This window comes from Alosa pseudoharengus, unplaced genomic scaffold, assembly GCF_046254945.1.
Source record: "Alosa pseudoharengus isolate Yale_2024_CS ecotype anadromous, Long Island Sound unplaced genomic scaffold, YU_APseudo_1.1 YU_APseudo_1.1_scf_24, whole genome shotgun sequence".
Classification (NCBI taxonomy): domain Eukaryota; kingdom Metazoa; phylum Chordata; class Actinopteri; order Clupeiformes; family Clupeidae; genus Alosa; species Alosa pseudoharengus.
This window is the reverse complement of record NW_027468689.1, coordinates 32,560,550-32,586,735: the sequence shown is the minus strand read 5'-3', so window position 1 is coordinate 32,586,735 and position 26,186 is coordinate 32,560,550. Positions and strand designations below refer to the sequence as shown.

Genomic DNA, 26,186 nt, shown 5'->3' with positions numbered 1-26,186 from the left:
CAAAGCAATATGCATATGTCAATTATACAAATAGTGCAAAGTCTTTTATATTATAATAAACATGCAGTAAGCAGAATTTAAGCATGGCTGCATTTGTTAGATAGTTTAAAAGTTGTTGATAGACAGTAGATAGTTTAAAAGTTGTTGATAGACAGCTAGTTTAATAGATAGTTTAATGATAGTTTAAAAGTAGACCGTTTAAAAGTTGAAGGTAAATAGTTTAAAAGTTGTTGACAGACTGGAAGTTGAATGAATGTTGATATTCAAATAGTTTAATGGCTGTGTATAGGTAGATATTTGACGATAACTGAAAGTTGGAATGGCTCTAATGTTTGCTAGCAGTTATGCTAAGATTTTTAACTATGCTAACCATGGTACTTAGCTAATGTTTTATAGCAGTGCTAGCAATGCTAACCTGCTAACCATGTTACTTAGCTAACGTTTTCTAGCAGTTTAATGAATGTTGATATTCAAATACTTTAATGGCTGTGCATAGGTAGATATTTGACGATAACTGAAAGTTTGAACGGCTCTAATGTTTGCTAGCAGTTATGCTAAGATTTTTAATTCTGTTAACCATGCTACTTAGCTAATGTTTTATAGCAGTACTAGCAATGCTAGCATGCTAACCATGCTACTTAGCTAACTTAACTAACATTTTCTAGCAGTTTTGCTAAACATGCTAACTATGCTAACAATGTTAGCATGCTAACTATGTTAACCATGTTACTTAGCTAACTTAGCTAATAATTTTAGCAGTTATGCTAACTATGCTAACTAGCATGCTAACCATGTTACTTAGCTAACCTAGCTAATCATTTTAATAGTTTTGCTAAAAATGCTAACTAACATGCTAACTATGCTAGCATGCTAACTACGCTAACCATGTTACTTAGCTAACCTAGCTAATCATTTTTAGCAGTTTTGCTAAAAATGCTAACTAGCATGCTAACATATTAGCATGCTAACTACGCTAACCATGTTACTTAGCTAACTTAGCTAATCATTTTTAACAGTTTTGCTAAAAATGCTAACTAACATGTTAGCATGCTAACTATGCTAACCATGTGACTTAGCTAACTTAGTTAATCATTTTTAGTAATTTTGCTAAAAATGCTAACTAACATGTTAACATGCTAGCATGCTAACTATGTTAACCATGGGACTTAGCTAACTTAACTAATCATTTTTAGCAGTTTTGCTAAAAATGCTAAACCTAAAAATGCTAAAGCATGCTAACTATGCTAACCATGTGACTTAGCTAATCATTTTTAGTAATTTTGCTAAAAATGCTAACTAGCATGCTAACATGCTAGCATGCTAACTATGCTAACCATGCTAACTAGCTACAGTGGGTAGGAGTCATAGTTGATGACAAGTAACAGTTACAATGGCTAAACAGTTAAAAAGTTCAGTAGTTTAAAGGGTTAAATTGTTTAACAGTGAAATATTGTAGTGAGGACTTTTATTTTGAAACAGTTTTTGGCAGAGGAAGTAGTTGAACAGGATGTGTAGTCTTAATAGGGCCAGTTTGTATGCTTAAAGCCTGAGACTGGCAGTTGAGATCCAGGTGGCCTGAACACCTGCCATAGGATTCTAATTGCTTAATGGCCGTATTATGATGTCATAATCGGCAATGTTAAGTCTATGGGGATTTTTAAAAAGTTTTTCTTTAATAGTTTAAAAAGTATAAAAGTTTCAAAGTTGAAAAGATATAGCAACCCGATCTGTTTGAAGACCTACGTTACAAAGTTTGAATGAAGTTTCTAAGTTAAACTGTTCAAGAGAAATTGCGTCTAGAAAAAGTGGTAAGCGGAATAATAATAATAAGAAGAAGTTGCCTAGGAAGAACAGTACAGTGCATTTTCATGCACTGTAATAAGAATCAGAAGAAGCCTAGGAAGAACAGTACAGTGCATTTTCATGCACTGTAATAAACTGTCGTTCTGTGCACCTGAACATTCCATGTCTCCCTTGCTAGTAGGGCTGACAGTGATAGGAATGATGCATGTAATATAGCCCATTCAACTACTTGTTGTTTTGTTTTAACTTTTCCTAAAAGAATAAATGTGATAAGCCAGTTTTGGTCTCAGTCCCTTCACCGTCTGACTGTAGTTATATATTACTAATATATTAATAAAGCTTAACCAACTTTATTATAAGGGTCCCCCATACTGATAGTTATATATTACTAATATATTAATTAAGCTTAACCAACTTTATTATAAGGGGCTCCACACTGATAGCTATATACTACTAATATATTAATTAAGCTTAACCAACTTTATTATAAGGGTCCCCCATACTGATAGTAATATATTACTAATATATTAATTAAGCTTAACCAACTTTATTATAAGGGACCCCACGCTTATAGCTATATACCACTAATATATTAATTAAGCTTAGCCAACTTTATTGCAAGCGGTTCCGGCGCTGACAATAGTGACAACATGTCAAGGTACAGTAGCTCCATGTTTTTTTCTTGAATTTCCCCTTGGGGATCAATAAAGTATCTATCTATCTATTGTAAGGGTCTTATGGAGAGTGGTTCATATTTGGATTGGCAGAAGCACAGCTTAATAACAATTAGTTAAATAATAATATGTCATTAACTTTTCTATTAACATATACAGTAGTTTGCAAATAAACATTAAACATTTAAATGATGTAAGATATAACTGTTAATTAGCAATCACATATTAATTCAATATTAGTTAATAGATTTGCTAAAGCATTAACATACAGTTTTTATGCAAACAACTAATATTTAATTAATGATGAAAAAACTATTAACTTGTACCAAATAGATATGTTAGTAACAATTAACAAAGGGTTAGGTAATTACTAGTTTGCTATTTATTATGGCACCTTATTATGGAGTGTTACCCAAAAATGACAAGACAGGAAATACAGAATACAATATGACAAGTTCAGACATAGCAAACAATAGGATAAATACATTTACAGCTACATTTAACAAAAGATAAATACTTATATAGACAAAAGGGGACAAAAGGGTTATTGAAAACAGTTATCTGACTTAAGTAACTTAAGTAATTGTTTAAAATGTCCAAATGGAATAAAAATGGAGAGTTTGGTTTCTTTTTGTTGGAATTTCCAGCATCAGGGGGTAGAGTAGCAGAAAGCCATTTTTCCTAATTCTGTAGCAATGTGTGATATGTTAAGAGCCGGTGTTATTGGAACGGAGATTGCATTTATTGTGATTCCAGATTAACAGGCTAGAAAGATACAAGGGAAGTTTACCACTGATAGCTTTATAGATAAAAATGTGCCAATGAAACCATCTACGAAGACCAAGAGAACTAAAACCAGTCACCTCGTAAAGACGGAAGTGACGAGTATGTGAATTGGCATTTGTGATGAAGCGTAATGCACCATGATACACAGTGAAGTGCTTGCAGTGCAGTTTTTTTTCTTATCCCTGCCATATATGACTACTTGCAAGTATCTCCTTGCTCCTCGGCTTTTGGCCGCGACTCTTAAAGACTTGGAGTTAAGCTTTTGTTTGAGAAAAGAACAAAGAACGGCACTGAAGTCATTCCTAAAAAAGAAAGATGTATTTGGAGTTTTGCTGATTGGATACAGCAAAAGTTTGATCTACCAACTAGCTCCACTGGTGGGAAAACACATGGGACTCATGGGTTGTAGCGCTATCCTATTGTGTGCAGAGAGAATTTGAAAGACAGGGTTTTGCCCTGTCTATAACAGGACGCCTTGCTTCAGTAGTAGTAGTTTACATGTGCCCAACTATGAATGTCCAGTGGTTCAGACTTCACAGTTCAGTATTTGGATAACTGGTACAAAACTGTGTTGCTGAATCTGTTGCATGCTCCTTGGTTATTTTCTGTGTACTTAATCTTTTGACTGTAGAAGTATTTCAGGATTAATATCACCAGAGTGTGCAAAAGAGTCATGTAGGTATGACATTTGGCAGCCACTGGATATTCCTGTAGAGAACACAGGGAAAGAGGGTTCAACATTTAAAGGACTTGAATTAGTACTAAGATGATTGAAACAAACAGAAAATAAACAGAAATTTGCATAATAATGATAGAGCTGGAGTATTCCTCTTCAAACACAAACAAATGCCTATACACATTCCACTCTCTAGTGGGGTCAAAATCCTGTTAATCAAAAGCACCATATGTTGTCTCGAACTTCGTTGTCTCAAGACTGGAAGTGTGCAAACATCATCAATGCTACATTAACCAGACACATGAGAGACATGAGAGACCCTATCAGACATCAGAGAGCCTCATCGAATATCGAGTATCTGAGTGAAAAAACAACACACTATCAGACAAATGGGTGTCAAATCATGCATTTTCTACACACACACACACACACACACACACACACACACACACACACACACACATACACACACACGCACACACACACACACACACACACTCACACACACAACACATTGTAGAGAGATAAAGGTTAGGGTTCTGCTTTTGCATATGTAACGGGCAAAACTGTACCCATTAAGGAACATTAACAATTTAGCATTTAGCCTACTGTTCTTACTCTATTCAGGGGGCAGGCTAGATAGCTACAGTATGTGGCCGTGTCAGTATTGTGTGAATGTGCACCTACCTTATAAATTCCCACCCTTCCACTCAAACCAAACAGACTAGGATATTAACTGGTTAAGTAGCGAATTTATTTGCACTTCACCCTCTAGTTGAATGAAAAATGAAAATAGAAAGTAATAAACAAAACAACAACAAAAATATATATATATGTATACTAATAATCACAAAAGAAAAGAGGCCTTCAGTGAGCCCCAAAATACCTTATCACAGTAGCTTGCTCAGTATTAACTTGTAATTATTTACCCTGCTAATAATTACTCACACCGGTGGAGTGTTAGAGAATAAGTTTCAAAGTCACCATTCAAAGTGTCCCGGGACAATAACCTTATCAATATTCAAAATAACTTTATATTGTTAACATTTTGAATGCATGACAAAAACATGACAAACAGCTTAAGGCTGCATTTATTGAAACAGGCTACTAAAATGTTGAAACTTAAAACCAGCCTGTAAACTCAACCCTTCCTTTTAGCACAGAAAATCTTAACAATTAAAATGAGTCCACCGTAATGCATATGACTGAGAAGGCTAGTTTCCCAGCATATATTCCGTACTGTAGTTGCAACGCAGTTCGTGTAGAAAAGTTTGTGTTTTTAAACGACAACAGCAATGTCCGTCTCACTTATCATACAAACACAAAAAGGAATGGATGTCAGAGCTGTGATTATATGAAGATCTTTCATCAGCAAATTGCAGCAACAGAGGACCTTAGGGTTATGCAGAACACATCCAGACATTGGTATGCTGTACACAAGATAAAATGAAAATCCAACCCTTTTAAGGTCAGTTCCAAAAGCTGTATAAGTCACTTAGATCAGAAATTCCTTCCTACTGTATGCTATGATCTCAAACGATAAGGTGTTTTCTTTACACAAAACCACAGCCTAAGCTTCCAGTCAGAGAAGTGTAAACAAAGAGAGTGTGAAAGCCACAGTACAGCCCTTATCATCTATTATGTTATCTCTTCGAAATGCCTCCAATAAAATACAGAATGTGCGCAGGGGTGACAACTGTACTCAATTTCATTAACAGCCCTTGCTGCTGGCTTGCCTAAAGGAAAATAAAATGGAGGAGTGGTCCATCTAATGTTGCTCACTACATGGCACATTAGGCATCAAAGAGTGATCTGACTGTTTGCTAAGGAAATCCGGACTGAGGGAGATGACATGATCCACACTGCTTGTTCACTGACCATAAAGAAAGGCCTGATATTTGTGAAGCTTTTAGCAGGCTTTTAGGGTTTTATCTCACTGGCTGGATCTCATTGAGTGTGTCTGCTCAGGTTTTCATTGATCAAATCCTGTGTATGTGACAATCAGCAGATGTTACTGTTAGATCAAAAGTCCTTGCAAAGCTATAAATAAAGACATGGCATAAGACAATTGTCTATTATCTCAGAAACAAGTGAGATGGATTCAGAGTCAGTCAAGTTTACAGAACCGGTATACCATTTTCTTGTAAGCCCATCAATCTTCAGCCATCATCAAAGTACAGATTTTACTACTATAATTCTATTTGATGACATCATGGATAGCTGCTATGTCATAAGCGAGACAAGTGCTGACGATCGTACTCTGCCAGTAAATCATACACAATAATTAAGTAGTCTTCAACCGAACATCCTATGAGCTATTTACAATGTGTCTGTGAGTAGATGCACTTTTATGGGCAATTTACTTTACCCCCAACTGGATATACATCCCACTGTAGTAAAACACTATTGTTACATCAAAAAGCTGGCCCATTAACCTTTGTCATTAAAACTATACTACCATCAGATAGAAAAAAACATGAATTGAACTAGTGAACAGCACACACTGAATGACATTGATGTGCATTGTTTTTATGTGAATGCAGTTCTAGGGGACTGTTAAATACTTCAACTCGAATAAGAAAACTGTGTCAAAGAATTAGGGAAAGAAATGCCACATTTCTTTGCTATATTACAGTTTCGCCTGCATACATACTTCTGCAAATACATACACACAGACATACACAACACATGCAAGTGTGTGTGTGTGTGTGTGTGTGTGTGTGTGTGTGTGTGTGTGTGTGTGTGTGTGCACGTGTATGTGTGTCAGACAGAGAAACTGAGAAAGGGAGAGAGAGAGAGAGAGAGAGAGAGAGAGACCAGAAACACACTGACAATACTGTAGATGGAAAAAATAATCAAACATCAACCAGGGATTCTACCTGGGATTCTGCCTTCAAACATGATTTAAAAGAGTTATGATTAAAAAGATGTTTATGTCTGCTTGGGAGAAGCTTGGGTGTGAAGAGGTTATGTCAGGAACAAAATTGCAAATGAAGGATGCAGTGCAAGGACATGGAAAGAAGCACATGAGAGGGAGTGCCAAAAGGTAAAAGCAGGATGTCATCTTGGACATCTTTTGTTCAATTCTACACAGGAAACCTGGAAGTGTTGTTTGAAAGTGCCTAATAGAATTGTGAAATTTAATTTTACAATATCTGAAAAAAGTATAAGGGGTAACACTTTATTTTAATGTGTCGCTGTTACAGTGTACCTACCTAATTAGGTACAGTGGTACAACCTGTGTAACAACATGTACCATCAGGTACTATCATTGTACTTGCATTATGTATTTGTGGGTACCTACATATAGTTGTTACATTGTAATACTGAGTGCTTTTACAAAACTTTGCCAATTTGCCTAAATTTTCATCAGAGGCAAATAGCTGACCTGAGACTTGCTGGATGGGGTAAATATGGTCATGATAGATTTGATATACAAACCATTCTTAGCTCCAGTCAAGGCCTCATTGTCTTCAGTATACATGTAACCGCTGTGCTGCTACAACCTTGTTACTCTTTGATACAGTGGAATAAATATATTAAGTGTACCAGTTAATATCCCTTTAAATACAACATAAATCACAAAATTAATGAGTAGGCCTAACCAAAAAGGTAAAAGTAAAACACTTTTATATTATTTAATTGATAATAATGACACAGTAATTTTGTTTTAAAGTATTAATTCCTTAAAGGGACACCAGGCAAGCCTGATGCTTTTTCTCTACGAAGCTCCCCCTAGCGCCTGTATATGTCGATACGTGTGCGAGCCCTCGCTTGGTCTGAAGCTCTTTTCCTTTTCTTTGCATCTTCCGTCAAGGGTTTTCGCTGCTTCTTCGCCGGCTCTGCCATTATACACACGTTTGCAACAATCGCTAGCATTTCGTTAACTTGCCTCTGTGCTGGGGATGCAGGATGTAAACGGATCCTGCTTCTCGCGATGTCTGAGACTTTGTGAGACTGAAGGTCGGCGGGTACGATACACAGAACTTGTAAAGCGGGATATTCCTCCTACAGGCAGTAGGGGCAGGCGAGAGAGTCTTTATTCGCCCTGTTATGAGTCATTTAACCATATACCGACTTACGAAGATGATTAATTAACACAAAACGTTGCCTGGTGTCCCTTTAAGAAATACTACTCATTTTATGCTGTTTAACTCATTTGTAAATGGTGCACTGTCACTTCAAGCTCACTGTGTCCACACGTTGTCATAATGATCTTATTTTACCAGCTCCATTCAAATATAGGCTAGTCCACATACTCTAACATTGTTTGTACCAGCACAATATTAACAATGATAAGCATGATATTAAGTTGGTATAGACAGCTTTCATTGAAGCATGTATGACATGATGCTAGCTAGACATGTTCTGTTTGCAATTAAAAGTAAATTATGAGCCTGGTAGCCAGTAGCCACCTAGCTAGCTGAGTGGAATGCTTTCAATCGGCATATCATGTAACCTGACTCTCGCCAGATGAATTTCGTTCCGCCTAGTTCCACTAGCTCCATTGGAGAGGTGTTTCAGAAGGCTGGGCCTTATCAAAAATCCTTGCATATGATTGGATAAGCCACTTGTCCGTCATCTTTATTGACGTGCTACTTCAACCACTCCTCGATGCGAGCAGCCATTGTCATCAATCAAAACAGTCTCACAGTCGCTTCTCCACTACGTCACATCTATGAAACTCCCGCACTGCGTCCTGATTGGCTCTACCATAAAATCTGGTGCCGAAATCACTCCCAACAGAAGAGATCCCAGATGGATGTGAGTGGAGCTAGGCGAGAGTCAGGTTACATATCATGTGCTTCAGGTAAACTAATTATTGAAGACTTCAAGACTCACCAGTTCCATCACACAAAGGCAAAGACAACTCTTCATATTCTTGTCCATTTTCCAAATCACAGTGAGTGCAGCCTATGTCAAAGTGCCCTAGGCTCTCAGAGTTTATAGTGGGAACTGGATAAATCCGCAATCTCCTCTAACCTCGTCTTTGTTGCCTTAATTCCTTTTATAAGTTTCTTATAAAAAGGAGATATCAATTATCATCAACAATGACAAACCAGCTGGAACTCTCTCTCTTGTGTGCACTCAGAAGTGTTCTCAATTAAATGGAGTAGCATACATTCAAGTAGGATCTTAATGGAGAGGACCCGAAAAGTATCATCTTTATGTAACATGCTATTGGTGCATTTTGACGTTGTAAACGTTCTCTAACAAGATTGAAAAGCAGTTTGCAGGAAACCTATTTATTGGCTAAATGTTGGTCCCTCCTGTCTCTTGGTGCCCTATGCACAGTGCGTAATGCGGGTGGTGGTAGCACTGATCACTGTGCTTTTAACATCAGGCAACATTTTATATCTAAACTTTTCGCCTACAAGCTCCTCCGGTTCCTCTCATTCTTCAGCTAACTCCATAGACAATAAAAAAAAACCTCTCAGGCTTGTGGCTTCACCCCAACCACCCAAAAAGGAAATAGGTAAACACAATGCGTTAAGTGCGTTAATGTTTTGTAACACGTTATGTATTTCACAATTAATCGTGGCGATTAACGCATTATTTTTTTGACAGCCCATATGATAATATAATATTATGGTCTCAGTTCGGTTTGCGTTAGAAGGGTCTGAGTTCGGTTGGCATATTCACATGTGCACAAAAATGGCTGAGTCATCAATCTCCTCACTGTGTGCTCTGCGTGTAGCCTATCACTAATTTACGGATGGGATAAATGCAGAGACCAAATTCCTTGTACTGTATAGCCTACTCTGGTATACTTGACCTATAAACCTGATTTACTGAGTTTTATAAGCCTGAAAGGGACAAGTGTGAAAGCACCCTCGCTTTCACTATTTGATTGACAAAGGGTTGCAATCAAAACACAGCCTGGGGAAAAAAGCAACACATAGTAGCTATTCAAATGACTGAATCATACACACCCATATGCACACATAAACAAACCCACACACAAGCACACAAGTAGGCACACATTTGCACACACAGCTATTTTAGAGGCCCTTAATATTTGATTTGATTAATCTTTTTTAGCTTTCATAAAGCCATATTTCGTTGTAGGCTACCTTATATTAATAGGCATAATAATTATTTCGAAAAGTTCATGTGCCACATGAAAGTTTCACGTGAGCACATGAAAGTTTCTTGTGTGCACGCAAAACCTTTTCACATGAAACTTTCACGTGCGCACATGAAAGTTTCAGGTGAGCACATGAAAGTTTGTGAGCACATGCAACTAAACTTTAGATTTAGATGTCCCCTTAGGGGCTCCGTACCTCGCTCATGCCAACGATGGGACAGAAGAAAAAAGATTGCAACTGGCTTTCCCTGTGTTAGTCTCTGAAATCAGTTGTTGACATGTTCTCCAGCCAATCTCATATCCTACATTCCTGTAACCCCATAGGCTACGTGGGACAAGCGTATGCACGGGACTGACTGATTCATGGGGAAACCCTTACATTTAATTAAACTGAACTTTCTGCTGAGATGAGGAGACGAAAGCAGTGTTTACTTTCAATCCGAAATAAAGATAACCAACTAGATGTCAATTTATATCAGGCTCCGCGGGGTTTTTTTTCTGGCCGTCGGTTGACTTTCCCTATCGAGTTCACAGGAAAAAAGACTTGACTTGAGGTAGGCTATGTTGAGTCAGTAATTAGTAATGAATCATCTGATGTAGCTACGACAGTTACACCCTAAACAATGCGCACAGGACCTGTACAGTATATTTGATATGCAGGATATGTCTACTGTGCTGAAAGCAGAGCAAGGTTGTCCATATCAGCCCTGTTGGTTAGCCAATCCAGTTTTACCTGGGCGAACTTTAATCTATCGGAATTTTATTGTCTAGGCTACTTTACAACCGATGTTCAGATAATATGTAACACATTTGTTAGCTGTGCTCGTGTTTTTTTTTCTTTTCTTTTTTTGACGGAGTAGCCTACCCTAGGTTGGAAGTAACTGGCTACTTTTCATGTAATTTCAACCACAGTGGAAACACAACATAAGACGTGGATTTGACCTAACCGACCAACAACCCTATCCACCGCAATGGTCAGTATTTTGAAATAAAAATTCAACCAACTTTGATACAGCCTTGTAGATATACTATTTCCTTCAGGGCTGCTTCAACGACTGTCCTAACGCAATCAATTTAAACGAATTAATGAATGATTGAGCAACTGAATGAAGGAGCAACTTCTAGTTTTCTAATGAGCAAAAAGGAAGCAAACTATGTTAAAATAGTAACCTGAAATTTGTAGACTTGATTTCTTGTATTGCATAGCCTTTTTTATTTTTATATCGCACAGAACACTATCGGCAAGTGGATCTTGGGAATTTTTGGGTTGGTTGTCGTTGTCGTCTTGATAGCTGTCCCCACTACCATATTTTTGAACGGTAAGTTCCAGTCTGCACTAGATAGTTAATTCAGTGGTGGGATTACTGTAGCCTAAATAAGATAACCCAGTACAGGTTCATGTGAAGTTGATTTGGTAGTCTATAGTTTGCTGCCAAAACTAGAAGAATCTAAATGTGTATTTGTATGTGCTTTTGAAGAGGAGAAGATAGAAACCCAGCGGACATTTACTTTGGAGGACAACTTCAACAGTAGCATCCGGGCAAGGTCTTACAACTTGCGTTGGATCTCAGGTTGGCCTGCATCACACTTTTACTCTGTAATATTTCCCAGACAGCATACACGTCACAGCTTCTTAGCATCTCCTTCTCAACCAGTTTTGGTGAACCAGTCTTTTTGATATTGAATGTTGAAGTCCAACACACACACACACACACACACACACACACACACACACACACACACACACACACACGCACATACAGAGAGAGAGAAATTGTCCCTCCAACAACACCGCCCCCGCCCCCCCTATATTAGATTCTGAACAATTTCAAGTCAGTTGTTTGTAGCAACTAAATAAACTAAACTCTTCTCCAAAACAGGGAAGGAAGGAGGTCATACTGGGCATACTCGTTTTATTTGCTTATAAATCTTAATTTGATGTATTTTTGTCATCTTTTGAAAAGACATAGATTATGTTCACAGAGGAAGTGATGGCAAAGTCTACCAGCACAGTGCTGCAGCTGTAGACAGTGGAGGATTTGTGTTTCTGGAAAAATACATATTTGTAAGATCATTTTTTAAAATATTATGCTTATTGTACCATATTGGTGTGTGCTTGGTTGTGTGTTTTTGACAGAAACAAATAATTATTGTTTCACATTCATTTCCTCATTAGGATCAAAAAGAAGCCTTTGATTATATAATTTCTGGGGATCATAAGTATGTTGCCCTCATGAGTAACTACTCCAAGGTAATGACTCCAGTCAATACATGATTTATATGCCCGTCCAAGCCATAATGTTATGAAGACCATAATTACACAGTGATTTTGTCAACACAAATATCTCACCAACCTTTTAATTCTACAGCTATGGAGACACTCCTACACAGCATCCTACCACTTCTATAACCTTACTTCAAAGTAAGAAACTCATTCTTAACCTCATAAATATAGCTATAGCCAACCCAATGAACTTTAAAGATTGTATAATAGTACACTAATCATTGTATGTCAGCATTTTTAGGAAAATTAAATCATCATGTACGGTATGTGTTATTGTCTGATTCCATTTAGGATTTTTGTCAGCCCAAGCCTTCATGAAATCCAGTATCTGGCATGGGCACCAACCGGCAATGCACTGGTATGTATAAGCATTGAAGTACAATATGCTAAAACTTCACTGCAAATCAGTTGCACTTTAACATAAGATACTATAATTATTTTTTATGCAAATAATGTAACCCAAAGATGTGTATCTCAACATCTGTGTAAATCTTTCAAGACCTGTCATGCACACATATTCACTAGTCACATGGCAGGGTCAATGTTATTATATCTATATGACTACAGTGCTTAAAGCCATATCTCTGAGTATTTCACTGATCTGCTGATACTTGTAATACTCACATGTAGGGAGGAGGCTTCATAAAAATGTACTATCTGTACGACTATGTAATGACTGTACTATCTCACTGGATGACTTTATGGCTGCACTGCAGAACATTCGTTTTGGGATTTCTTAGACATTTTCTTTGGTGTGTTCATTGTGTGGGGATGTATCATGAGTGAAGTTGTAAAGTTAGTGTGAATAGTGACTATGCAATTTTATGATGCAACTTTGGCTCCCAATAAAGTGAGTAAGTCCACAAACTGGACTTGGAAATCATGAATATCTTCACATGAAGTATCCTCTAGTATGCTCTAAAATGTCTGGACATATAATTAATTTAGTTAATTTAGTTTTTAATAGCTCCATTAAAGATAGTTAAAATATATGATTGTATAATCAGGATAAATAATCAATATTTGCATGTGTGCTCATAGCCATGCATCTGAGAAGATAGATCCATTGAGATAACTCACAACACGTCTTTTGATGTGGCTGGTACCACATGGCCTAAAATGAATATTTAAACAAGGTAGCTCAAACATACAGTAGTTGACAATAATGGTTATTTGCTCAATACATCATATGGATTCTACCTCCAGGCTTATGTGTGGAAGAATAACATTTACGTGAAGGCCAGCCCAACCGGTGAAGTCAAGCAGGTCACCAGTAATGGAGAAGATAATCTGATTCTCAATGGAATTCCAGATTGGGTCTATGAGGGTTAGTAATGCCTGCTCATCCACATTAAACAGTACCCAAACTCAGTCAAAGCAAATGCCTTTCTACAGTATACTTTGTCAACAATTACAGACTAAGTCGTTGATCTGTGGGACTTGTGAGCAAGATCCCACAGGGTGAAAGGCTTTCATGTTTATAAGTGGTGTAGAGTTAAACGCCTCTGGAAAGCAGGCAGTATATGAAAATATACCAGGGTGGTGTCAAGTTATAGGTGAAGTCCTTGATTATGATTCACTTCACGTTTTGTTGCATTTTCAGAAATGTGTCACATTCCTCTTGATTTTCATGTCCACTGTGTGTGCACTCAAAACTAACTAACTAACTAACTAACAAACTAACAAAGTAGCTTGAACTCAGCCATTCATGTTGCTTAAGGAATTTGATTGGTTGGTGTGCTCAAATATCAACTATAGGCCTATGGGAAACAGGCCTGGTTAGAAAAATATCAAGCTAATGTTTGTTGTCATGTTAATGTGCTGTTTTATGTTATGGTGGTGACTCTGCAGAGGAAATGTTTTCCACAAACCGCGCCTTGTGGTGGTCCCCAAATGGCATGTATGTGGCCTACGCTGAATTAAATGACACTGGCGTTCCCATCATAGAATATTCCTGGTACGGAAAAGGGCAGTACCCAGAGACTGTCATGATTCCCTATCCCAAGGTAGGACTTTTCATACAAAGAACAATCATCAGAGCAACAAATAAGTGGTCCTACATTTGTCTAATAAAACCAAGTTTAGATGTTAATTGGAACAAAAAAACAATGTTTTTAGGAACTTTGTAATTTTTTTTATTTATGGTGTCACACAGTCAGTACCAGTCCTGTCATTGTAAAACATCATTCACATTGGAGCTCTGATTTTCAGTGGCATTTTGAGATGGCTCATTATCAAGCAGAAAGAATTCTTCTACAGTAACAAGGGCCAGGCCAAATTAAGTTTTCTGTCTGCATGTGGACTCTGAACTTGATGTGTGCAGAGTAAACTCAAAGGTCAAACATGACTGGTTTGTGTGGGTAACACACTCAAGACTCAAGTCATGCACTTTGCACACACTGCCTTCATCAGTAGTTTTTCCATTAGTGATATAAATTCTCTATTTGAGAAAAGAGAATCTGAGTCGTGTACCTATTGATTACATTGAATCATTTACATATTGGTTCATGTGAAAACAAGTACCATATGTTACTGATTTGATTGGGTTTAGTCTGATTTGTCTCATTATTTTTGTCTCCTTTGGGTTTGTGCCTGAAGCCAGGAGCTGAAAACCCAACAGTCCGCCTGTTTATTGTTGATGTGTCAAACACATCAACAAATATTGAGGTTGTCGTCCCAGGCTCTGTTGGAGCAGAGTAAGTTAACAAAATAGTTGTAAAACATGCATAAATAAAGCATCACCAAAGAACAATAAGACAAAGAGTGGATTTAATTTAATTGACTTTGTTTTTGTTTTAACTGCATGGCACAATATGACATTTAAATGTTCTTATACACAATGGTAAATGAGTTGCCATGGGTGAGTCTAAGGGATTGCACTGTAGATGGTGTAAATTAACTAGATGTGTTGTATAAATGCTTCCACTGCGCTAAGAGACCCCTCACACTTATAATGGTTGTCTGTAACTCTGAATTACTCTTTGATGAACCTTTTCCCAATTAGTGATCACTACCTGAGCACTGTTACCTGGGTGTCAGACATACGCTTAGCTGTCCAGTGGCAAAAGAGAGACCAGAGCCATGTGCTTCTGCAAGTCTACAACCTTAATGGAAACAGCTGGGTTATGGGCACAGTAAGTGACCTGTTACTTACTGTAATGCAAACAAGGGGAAATGTGGGACCTATTTTTATACCGGTAGTTTTCAGTTTAAAGCACTTTGTTCCATTTTTATTTAATTAGAGAGAAAATGACAAATGCCAAATATTTATTTCTAAAGCAAACCATCATATGGGCTTGCACTTTTGGAGAGAAACACTACAGTATACTCAGGTCATACACTATACTGTTACCATTGAGTGAAAATGGGTGAAAAATCAAATAGTCTTTTTTCTTTCCAGAAACATGAACAAATTATGCAAAATGGTTGGGTTGGTCGGGTAAGTGTTCTGACTTCATGTTTTTTTGTGCTAATTACTAATGTGCTAATTACAGTTTAGACATACTGACACAATCAATACTCTTACCCATATTGCATAGATTTCACCTAAATACTATACCATTGATAAGTTGTTTTAATGTACCAATACTACAGGTAATCTACATAAATAATATGTGTGTTGATGAAAGGCCTTGATATCAGAATTCCTTTGCCTTTAGTTTTCACCATCAGCACCCGTCTTTGCTGCAGATGGGAACAGTTTTTACCTTATAGAGAGCGATGCCAATCACTACAAGCATATCAATCATGTCAAGGGAGTAAGTGCTCAGAACACACACACACACACACACACACACACACACACACACACAAACACGAACACGAACACACACACACACACACACCAAACATACACACAATAGAGAGAGGACTGAATGATCGTCTGACTAATTTGATGATGAACTTCTTTGGCACAGAACATCAACACATTCATTACAAAGGGAAATTGGGAAGTCATCAGTATTTTGAAGGTCACTTCAAACACCATGTAAGCAATTCACACTTGCATCTCCCTGTTACCTCATGTGCTTGTTACTGCATGCACATATAACAGTCTAGAAGAGAATCCTTGTTATTTTTTCATTCTTACTTTTTGCTGCAGATTCTTTGTTGGGAACGAAGGACATCCTGGGCAAAGAAATGTTTACAAGTAAGATCCACATCTCATATTAGTCTCAGAAAGCCCTTACAGTTATGACTTAGAGAAAAGTGTTTCCTATGCCTTTATGTTGACCTGTTGTATATTCACATTACTGTAACTGACAGATTAGAAAAACAGCTTGGAAGTCTCCAAATCACTGTTATGTCATCTCTTGCTATTTCCCATGATCGCAGCATAAACAGGAAGTACTCGCTCTGACTCGTTCTTTCTTTTTCTTTCTCTCTCCATCCCTCTCTCTTTCTGTGATTCTCTAAATGTGTATGCTTGTGTATTGTGCATGTTTGCCTGCGTGCATGGTGGTGCTTCTGTGCACCTGCGTGCCTGTATTTGTGTTTGTGTTTGTGTGTGTGTGTACTATATGTGTGCGTGTGTGCGCGTGTGTGACAGGATCACAATCTCAACCACACATTCCAGTCCAGAATGTCTGACATGCAATGTGAACCAGGAAAGGTGCAAGTACAACTCAGCCAGCATCAGCTTAGGCGGCTCCTTCTATCGCATGGATTGCTCTGGTCAGCTTTCCAGTTCGCTGGATCTAAACATACACATACACACACACACACACACACACACACACAGAGAGAGAGAGAGAGAGACTCACAAACATGTACATGCCATTCAGTTTCTGCATGCTTGCACAGACCATGCATAGCTTTCAGGGTGCTTTTCCAATGAGACAGTGTCAACTATAGTACTGTATTTCATAGCTTTGAATGCTTCAGAGTGTGGATACATAAATCAAAAGCAATGGGGCAGAGGGTGCACACACATTTTACATCAGTCACACATGCCCAATGTCCCTAACTTAGGAGTGTGTGTATGTGCGTTGAAACACTGATATGTTGTAATAAGCTGATGTTCGTGTGTCTCTGAAGGTCCTGGACTTCCTCTGTACACCCTCAGAAATACCTCTGGTGCAGGTGGGGGAAAAACTGCTCAGAAAAATATGCTCAATCATTTGTATTATTTCTAAATTCTGTTGTCAACTATATTTTTGTCAAATAGTACCCATCATTGACCAATAATTTTATTTTCATATGCATACATGCATTCTTTTCTTTTCTCATCATACCAGAAATCAAGGTTCTTGAAGACAACCAGCAGCTGGATGACATCCTGAAAGATATTGCCATGCCCTCAGTTATTCACGATACCCTAAAGATTGACAAATATGGTCAGGCTGATGTTAAATGCTTTTAAAATTAGGCTAAGTTAATTAAGTAAATTAATAAGTTAATTCCACACTGCAATTCTCACTTAAGTGAATGATTTATTATTGTACTATTTTATAGACCTATGGTACCAGATGACCTTACCTCCTGGTTTCGACAAGTCCAAGAAATACCCCCTCCTCATTGATGTGTAAGCATTTGTCAGGCAGCACTGAACTGGACCACACACGTTGTGATTGCAGTGATTTTATCTTGATTTGATTTGATGCCCTTTCCAGCTATGCAGGGCCTTGTAGCCAGAAGTCAGACTTTCGCTTCAGGCTAGGCTGGGCTACCTACTTGGCCAGCACGGAGAAGGTGATTGTCGCCAGCTTTGACGGCAGAGGAAGTGGTTACCAAGGAGATGAAATAATGCACCTCATCTATAAACGGCTTGGAACCTACGAGGTGGAGGATCAGATAACAGCAGCAAGGTGAAAACAGCTCTCAAACAGCTGAGAAAACTGTGTCAAATCTAGAACCTTTCAAATCTAGAAACCCAAATCTTGAATCTCTGGGCTTCTTTGGTTTATCACCACTATAGAACATTGAAGGCCGATTGTTCTGAGGTTTTTATAGTGTTGTAATGTCATTATATTATTAGGTTATCATTCTCTTCCACATGTAAATTTGGGAAAAGTAATATGAAGATCCTCTGGTTTTCTTTTGAACCTGTTAAATTGGCTTGAGATTTGTCCCAGTGTTAAACTGTATCAGTTGAGTCAACATGATATGGACATGAACAGTAGTGAATCACCATTTTCTGGCATTCTTGTTTTGGATTATTATACTGTTATTTGATTGAATAATTGAGAGTAAGACATACGGTACTGCCATACTATATTTCCTATTGCTGTTCTATCGCCCTCTGTGGACTGGTAGTCCACATTACATGTAGTACTGCAAGACATTTTGGTACTTAGTGACTTGACTACTTGAATAGCTGGACACAATTTAGATTAGGCTAGCTAAACGTATTGCTTCAATAGAGCCTTGGATTTGGTATCCAGTATCAGGCCATGCTAACATTCACATAACCAAGAACATTCTTATTGAACCCAACCTTATTTTTGAACCCAACACTCATTAATGGCACCCTCCTATAACTAAATGTACTGTAACTTTTATGTTAAGAGTTTTTTGTACCTTAAAATAATGTTTCCAAAATCGTTTCAGTGGTTCATCAACTCGTAATAGGGTGAACGGCACTTTCTGCATTCGCTTCGCGGCCCTCTATCGGCTATAACCGCACTATACTATAAGTTTGCCGGATCGGGTAGCGGATCAGTAGTTCGATGGAATGAGACATGAGAAACTACAAATTTGACTTGCATCTGATGTCTCAATACATCGTACTTTCATAAAATCATGCAACATATTCTACATTGTCTGTGGACATTGTTATTTGCAAAGCTGGTGCTGGATAAACAAATAGTGCGTGCGACAGAGGAAAAGTTCTTTGGTGTTGCTTTAATAAGATATTTTCTCTCAGACGATTCATAGATCTTGGATACATTGACAAAGAGAGAATCGCCATATGGGGCTGGGTAGGTAAACCTTAGAATAAGAATTAATGACTGCCATTGTATGTGTCTGTGTTTTGACTTGATGAACATATGTGTCCTCTTCTTTTTTAGTCTTATGGTGGCTATGTCACCTCCATGGTTTTAGGTGCAGGAAGTGGCGTTTTCAAGTGTGGCATAGCAGTTGCCCCTGTGTCTAAATGGGAATATTACGGTATAAATAGAATAGAAAAATAAATAGAGATGAATCAAATTAAAATAAATTAAGTCCCACTGATGTACAGTATAATGCATACACAGACTTTTTAAATGTATGTCATTTTCGTTACTGAATCCCTTAGATTCAATCTACACAGAGAGATACATGCAGCGGCCACAAGACAACCAGGCATTCTATGATGTAAGTTTATCATATTAATAAATGTATTTAAAGGTTTTTGATCCGTGTTTAGGAGTAAATTCAGCATGGTGATTGCAATAATTTTCTACAGAATTCAACTGTAACTGGCAGAGCAAAGAACTTTGCATCTGTCCAGTACCTCCTGATTCACGGAACAGCAGATGGTGAGGTTTCTCATTTGACTGACATTTACTTAAGCAACCATAATTATTACAACCTTAATTAAAACAGACTTATCACCGAAGAAATACTGTTTTCTGATTGGCTGGTGGGTGGCTATTAATTCTGAATAACATGACACCTATGACGTACAGTAGATCTGATAAAAAAAGTTTAATCACCATTCCATATCAATGCTTATGAATGGCAACTTTAACAACCACAGTAGGACGACAGTTGAGCCTGGAAGCATGGAATCAACTGTAAACTGCTATCACTGTTAAAAGAAAGTTGTACAACAAATTGAACAAGTCGGCTTTTTTTTAAATGGAACAGCTTGTTTCCTTTGCGTGCTATAAAGGCATGATTATTGCCTATAGTAGCAACCGGGTGATAAGCGGGATAACGGATGCTACGGTGTCCTGTTATACGGAATTAATGACCTTTCTTTTTAGTGGAAGTCATCAGAATGGGCAAAAAAAGCTATGTTGATATTTTTACAATGTTTTTTTGTTTGTTTATGTGCTTGTTTTTTGTTTACTTCAGACAATGTGCATTTCCAGCAAGCAGCCCAGATCTCCAAAGCTCTGGTGGATGAGCAGGTGGATTTCGAAGCCATGGTAAATATGAAGGAAAGAAAATGATCTGGATCATCACAACCCTTAACATGCTTATGTTAAGGGTTGTGATGATAATGACATTGCAGCAACGTTGTGACCTGGTCAGCTGATGATGTTGCAAGTGAAGAACGGTGCGTGACACACCATTGTGATCAGGTCAGCTGATGGCATTGCTATTTGGTACCATGAGCAATGTTGCAGCGACGTCCTTACCTGGTCCACTGATAATGTAGCCAGTTGGTAATGTGGATAACATTGCCGCAACGTCATGCTATGGTCACTTGGAAAAGTTGCTATTTGGTATCATAAGTAATGTTGCCGCAACGTCCTGACCTTAATTAAACTCAGCTCAAATTTTTGGTCATTAAATTACGTTGCAGCACGTAATGGCAACGTAACTGTGGTAGCTGGGTAGCCATTATGATACTCAAGGGTTGAAGCATCCGAGGGCCCATCTAAAATGTAGCCTATATAATGATGACAAAATACTTTCATGGTCAAATGCCTGGTCATACCGTTTACCATTCTCTCTACACCTTTTGCAAATCTGTCTATCTCTTTCTCTCTCTCTCTCAGTGGTACACTGATGAGGATCATGGCCTTGGAGGCACAGCCAATCACCATGTCTACACTCATATGAGCCATTTCCTGAAGAGATGTTTCACTTGAGACATGGCATCTGCCTCCCTTTTGACATATGCTCTACCCACAAATCAGGGAATTCTAGTCTCTCACTCGTATTAAACTGCCTAATAGCACTTTAAATGTAATTTTCATATTTCTTTATTTGAGAGATGTACTGTAGGTTGATAGCTGTGTATTGGTTGATTTTTCTAAGAACACTGTCTTATGTGGAACAAAACATTATGCAGTTGCAATGTTCTTCATGTGGCCTGGATGACCTACAATAAAATAACATTTAAAGGAACCACGCCATACACTTTTCAACTAATTTGAACATTTCCTGAGATGCTTTTGTAAAGTCTGCAAATTTTTTTTATTGAAAAAATGCCTTGACTCAGTTTTCTCATGATGTTGTAGCACCTGAGCTTTTATTTTGATATTAAATTGAGCCGGATATGTCTCCAATTACATTGACATATCTTATTATTACATATAATATTGTATTAGCCAACATAAAAAAAATGGTTTCCTCTGGCATGACCCCTTTAAAACCGAGACTCAGCACAATTATTTATGTAGTATTTCATACTGGTTTAATTTGTGAAATTATACACTGATATCACACATCTTCTTTGTGTAATATTGTTTGGAATGACTACAGAATTTTTATAATTGCTTAATGAGCATACATTATGAGTAGTACATATTTATTTTATTTACTTAATTTATCATTTACAAGGATTCATCTACTTCAATTGATTCATGGTGTTTACTTTACATGTTGATAATAAAAGTGGTATACACAAACAAATTTGGAAGAGTGTGATTAATTTATACCACAAGGGTCCATCATAGCTACATAGCAGACATTTGTATAGTCAAAGACACCATTGTTTCAAATGAGGTTTCTCAGTCTAACACACATATATCTCTAAGGAAACAAAAGCCTGCATAAGCATATTTCCTCAGGACAAACATTCTGTGACTAAAAATCTACAAATACTGACTCAGTGAGTCAGAATTTGTAGATTTTACTGACTCTTATATTCTATCACATAACAAAAAATTACCCAGTTTCGTGCTGAGCTGGCAGAAATAACTTTCTCTTTTCCTAATTGACAGGATGGCATCCTGTTTTTCCATAGCCGACAGAGCTCTTATCTTTGCTTTCTTGCAGTCTTGCCTCCTTCTCTCTCTCTCTCTCTCTCTTTTTAAACAAACAGAGCACCTAAATTTACCTAGCACATCGAAACCGGTCCTGGTGTAATGGGTTGGGACTAACGCACGAGTTTAACACGTGTGCGTGTTAACCATGCCACTGACTTTGCCTTGCCCACCTGTGGGGACTATAAAAGGGATCTCTCTGCAAGGAGACAGCCACGAACAGCCAGGGAGGACAACCTCAGGACACTGCGAAGATCTCAAACTCCTGTCTTCACTCACTCAAACTCTGCTCCGCACTAAGACAGGTGAGACTAATGTGGGGAGGTTTCCACCACTTGGCTGTAAAGGTTTCTTGCTACCAATGGACTTTTTATAAAAAAGGAAATACAGTATCATGCACCCAATGGATGTAAAATTTAAGAGGAGAAAAAAAAAATAGATCATATTCTAGTGAGGCACAAAGTGGAGAAGTGGTAATTTTTGTGTGTGTGTGTGTTGTGTGTCTGTTCATCTCTTGTTGATGAAGGTGTCATAATGACAAGCATGCACTCTCTCGCTGGTCTTCTTCTTCTCATCATCATCCAAAGCAGCTGGCAGATTCCTCTGCTGGAAGACGGGGGGAACTCTAGGTAAGGCTGAAGTTGTCTATTAGTTCTGTCCTTAGCTGCTGTTAGCACTGTCATTAGCTACTGTGAGAGACTACTTTATTGTGACAGACTACTGAGGCATTAGTTCTTTCTTAACTGGCAGGCTAATAACTGAATTAAGAAATTATACATTGTTCTTGGTGGTAACAATGATGGACATGTGGAAGGCAGCCATGATTGAATATGCTCACTAGAAGGACCTTAGTCCCTATCGATCATCAGAAACGGCCACAGCTTGTGTGCTGTTAACAAAAATATCCTTAGGCAATCGGCAGTAATTGTTTCCTTTCATTTTTAACAGCTTGGAGCCACAGGATACCCTCCTAGAGGAGCCAAATGAGGTTCCCAACATGAAAAGGCATTCAGAAGGAACATTTTCTAATGACTACAGCAAGTACCTGGAGAACAGAAGAGCTCAGGATTTTGTACAGTGGTTGATGAACTCCAAAAGGAGTGGGTGAGTGTGACAGAGAGAATGAGAGGGAGAGAGAGAGATAGAGATAGAGAGAGATCTTGCCTATCTTGCCATAATGTTGAACAGAACAGGTTTATTTGCTGTGTGAAGCCCTTTAAGCTTAGAATGTATCTTGATTGTGACTAATGTACTTCACACAAATCATCATTAAGGGACAAATGACACCTTGTTCTGCTTCGCTAAAATATAACAGGGAGAGAGAGAGGGAGAGAAATAGAGAGAGATCTTGCCTACAGTATCTTGCCATAATGTTGACCAGAACAGGTTTATTTGCTGTGTGAAGCCCTTTAAGCTCGGATGTATCTTGAATGTGACTAATGTACTTCACACTAATCATCATTAAGGGACAAATGACACCTTGTTCTGCTTCGCTAACATATTAGCTCTGCACTTATGCACTTGACCAAAGACTGGTATGTCAATATTCCATGACACATGTATCCTTTGATATGAGAAATTCCTAATATGTTTTCAATCTATACAATGGTTATGGCTCTAAAAAAAAAACAAGCCAAGCAAAGAACAAATTGCAGTGGCACAAATCAGATAGGCCTATGACAAATTCCTAATTATTCATAGGCTAATTTAATAACTAGCTTAATAAAATATTGACAAAATATAGACACAAGCAACATGGGCGGATTATGAACTTTCGGGCCCCTGGGCCCAGATGTATTAAGGGCCCCCCACTAATTGTCGTATATGTGGGAGGGGGGGGGGTTGGGGGTCCTCCCCCAGAAACATTTTAATTTGTTTGATGTGATTTCCTAGCCTGATGAGCCAGACACACATTAAAATGTAGGGTCTGGTCACTCACCGTTTGCAGTGCTCAGTCCGAGGGGCGGGATAATCGGTTGTCTTTCAAATTCCCTCTGCACGCAATAGGACAGCGCTGAGTCCCATGCGTTTTCCCACCAGCGGAGCTAGTTGGCTAGTTCAAACTTTTGCCATCTTAAAACAAGCTTAACTCGTGTCACACTGTTGGCCAACAGCAACATCCATCTTCTTTGTTTTCAAGTAGCAGGGAATTCAAGCCAATCCGTTGCAACTCTGCCATCAATCATTATGTTAAGCCCGCGTAACGACTCTATACACGATTTGATTGGCCTGATAGAAGTTTAATTTTTCGAGATCACAAGCCAACGGAGAGTTGCTAGACTAGCCCTGGAAGCAAATGTAATTTGCTGCCGCTAGGGTGCGTCTAGATTTCTAGGCTACTGATTTCCTGTATTCTGGTGCATTTTGTAGATGGTCAATACTAAATTCAATCAGATTCATAGCCTACATCCTGATTTGTTGATAGTGAGGCAATGATTCCATGCAAAGGCTTGGGCTTCAGGGCCCCCTGACCCCTTGGGCCCCTGGGCCTGGGCCCGGTAGGCCGTGCAGTAATCCATCCCTGACAAGCAATGGATGCTCTGAACATCAATGTATCCCATATGACTCCTCTGTTACAGCGGCCCTTCCAGACGTCATGCAGATGGAACGTTCACCAGTGACGTCAGCACCTATCTCCAGGACCAGGCGGCCAAAGAATTTGTGTCCTGGCTCAAGTCTGGACAAGCAAGAAGAGAGTAGGCTCTCGCCCTACACACAGTATTAGTGACAAGCCAAGAGAAAAAGAGAGAGAACCAAAAGACAAAGAGAGATACAAGAGAGAGAGAGAATCTTCACTGCTGTCATACTAATCCATTCACCTCCATCAACAGTCTTTCTCATATTACTCGTGTGTTGTTCTTTGAAATGGTCGTGCTAATAAAACGCCATGAAATTAAGATGCTATTCACTGATATTTTGACCAGAAATGACAATTTGATGTGTGCGAGAATTTTGGGATGAGTGGACACATCAACATTCAGTATATTGTATCCTACAGCAATCAACTACACATAAATCTTAGGCCTACATATGGTGTACATTGAAACATGTAAGGTATTACACCCTAATGGTATTACTAAAGGTGCAAAACACAGGCACAAGCTAAATGATGCTTCACCACAATGTTTCTCAGCTGTGTTACGTGCACGTGTTAGTTGGATGAAGATGTGCACTTGTTGCTACATGATGTTCACATTGTGTTTGCTGTACACTCAGAATTGAAGAGCCTCTCCGCATAGAATCACTGCAGAGACGACATGTAGATGGGAGCTTCACCAGCGATATGAACAAGGTGCTAGATAGCATCGCTGCAAAGGAATATTTACTTTGGGTGATGAACTCCAAACCCTCTGTGGCAAGGTACTGTGACAGCCAATGCACAATATCAGTGTTTTGATTTATTTTCCACTGCATTTCAAAATAGTTTATAATTGGAAGGATCAACAAGAAGACAAAAGGTCAATTAACTGTTTTATCATTGCTTCACATGCTATTTTTTATATCTTATATCATAAGTATACTGTATTGAGTCAATGTTTCCTTAAAGTATCTCTCCTTCTCTTTTAGCAACAAACGAGATGGAGAACAATAAGTGCTTCCTTGTTCAACTCAATGATTCTCTACCACAACTTAAAAGCCTGCAGTCTAACAATCTTTAAAAGCCATATTGCTTAGCCAACAAAGATGCTATGAAGATCGTAAGCCATATTTTTATTGTATGCACTGTGGCATTGAAACAAATAATTATTTATTTTCCAACAAAAGAGGAACACCACAAATATTGACTAATGGATAGACTATTTTTCTAAAGATATACATTATTTTCTATAGTTGTTATTTTGGAGGAATACTGTAATATGCTCAAGTAAAATGCCCATGTCTGAAGGAGTTGGTGTGGAAATGTAGTTTACAAATGTTTTAAAGTGCCATTGATAATGGTGTCATGCTCTGCAAAATAAACTCATTCAATATGTTCATGGGTCATGTCACTATCCTATTTTCTGTGGTCATT

At 38.2% G+C, this 26,186-nt stretch overlaps 2 protein-coding genes across 3 annotated transcripts; both read left to right on the top strand.

Annotated features, from left to right (window-relative positions):
- Positions 1–10,370: 10,370 nt before the first annotated feature.
- Positions 10,371–21,690, top strand: LOC143142062 (dipeptidyl peptidase 4-like). 2 transcript variants are annotated; one of them, XM_076302741.1, is made up of 27 exons: positions 10,371–10,581; positions 10,940–11,001; positions 11,259–11,346; positions 11,506–11,598; positions 11,992–12,092; positions 12,204–12,278; positions 12,397–12,449; positions 12,603–12,669; positions 13,518–13,638; positions 14,163–14,317; positions 14,910–15,007; positions 15,316–15,445; positions 15,712–15,750; positions 15,971–16,069; positions 16,229–16,299; positions 16,414–16,461; positions 16,861–16,985; positions 17,349–17,393; positions 17,549–17,647; positions 17,766–17,835; positions 17,924–18,118; positions 19,177–19,231; positions 19,322–19,421; positions 19,549–19,607; positions 19,699–19,771; positions 20,313–20,386; positions 20,963–21,690. In XM_076302741.1, exons 2-27 carry the CDS (start codon positions 10,999–11,001, stop codon positions 21,053–21,055), a joined length of 2,229 nt encoding a protein of 742 aa, XP_076158856.1. In that variant the 5' UTR covers positions 10,371–10,581; positions 10,940–10,998; the 3' UTR covers positions 21,056–21,690. The 2 variants fall into 2 exon arrangements, with proteins under 2 accessions (XP_076158856.1, XP_076158854.1); XM_076302739.1 differs by having other exon boundaries at positions 10,888–11,001.
- A 1,018-nt stretch (positions 21,691–22,708) lies between these two features.
- LOC143141847 (glucagon-1-like) lies at positions 22,709–25,766 on the top strand. The gene is made up of 5 exons (XM_076302552.1): positions 22,709–22,803; positions 23,123–23,278; positions 24,754–24,870; positions 25,391–25,534; positions 25,742–25,766. Exons 1-5 carry the CDS (start codon positions 22,709–22,711, stop codon positions 25,764–25,766), a joined length of 537 nt encoding a protein of 178 aa, XP_076158667.1.
- Positions 25,767–26,186: the final 420 nt, after the last annotated feature.

Bases quoted from the DNA above. Each gene is read 5' to 3' on its own strand.
- LOC143142062 (XM_076302741.1), top strand. The intron at 12,670-13,517 runs GTATGTATAAGC...TTCTACCTCCAG, and splicing joins CACCAACCGGCAATGCACTG to GCTTATGTGTGGAAGAATAA. The intron at 19,422-19,548 runs GTATAAATAGAA...TGAATCCCTTAG, and splicing joins GTCTAAATGGGAATATTACG to ATTCAATCTACACAGAGAGA.
- LOC143141847 (XM_076302552.1), top strand. From the start codon at position 22,709: ATGACAAGCATGCACTCTCTCGCTGGTCTTCTTCTTCTCATCATCATC. The intron at 22,804-23,122 runs GTAAGGCTGAAG...CATTTTTAACAG, and splicing joins GAAGACGGGGGGAACTCTAG to CTTGGAGCCACAGGATACCC. The intron at 25,535-25,741 runs GTACTGTGACAG...CTTCTCTTTTAG, and splicing joins TCCAAACCCTCTGTGGCAAG to CAACAAACGAGATGGAGAAC.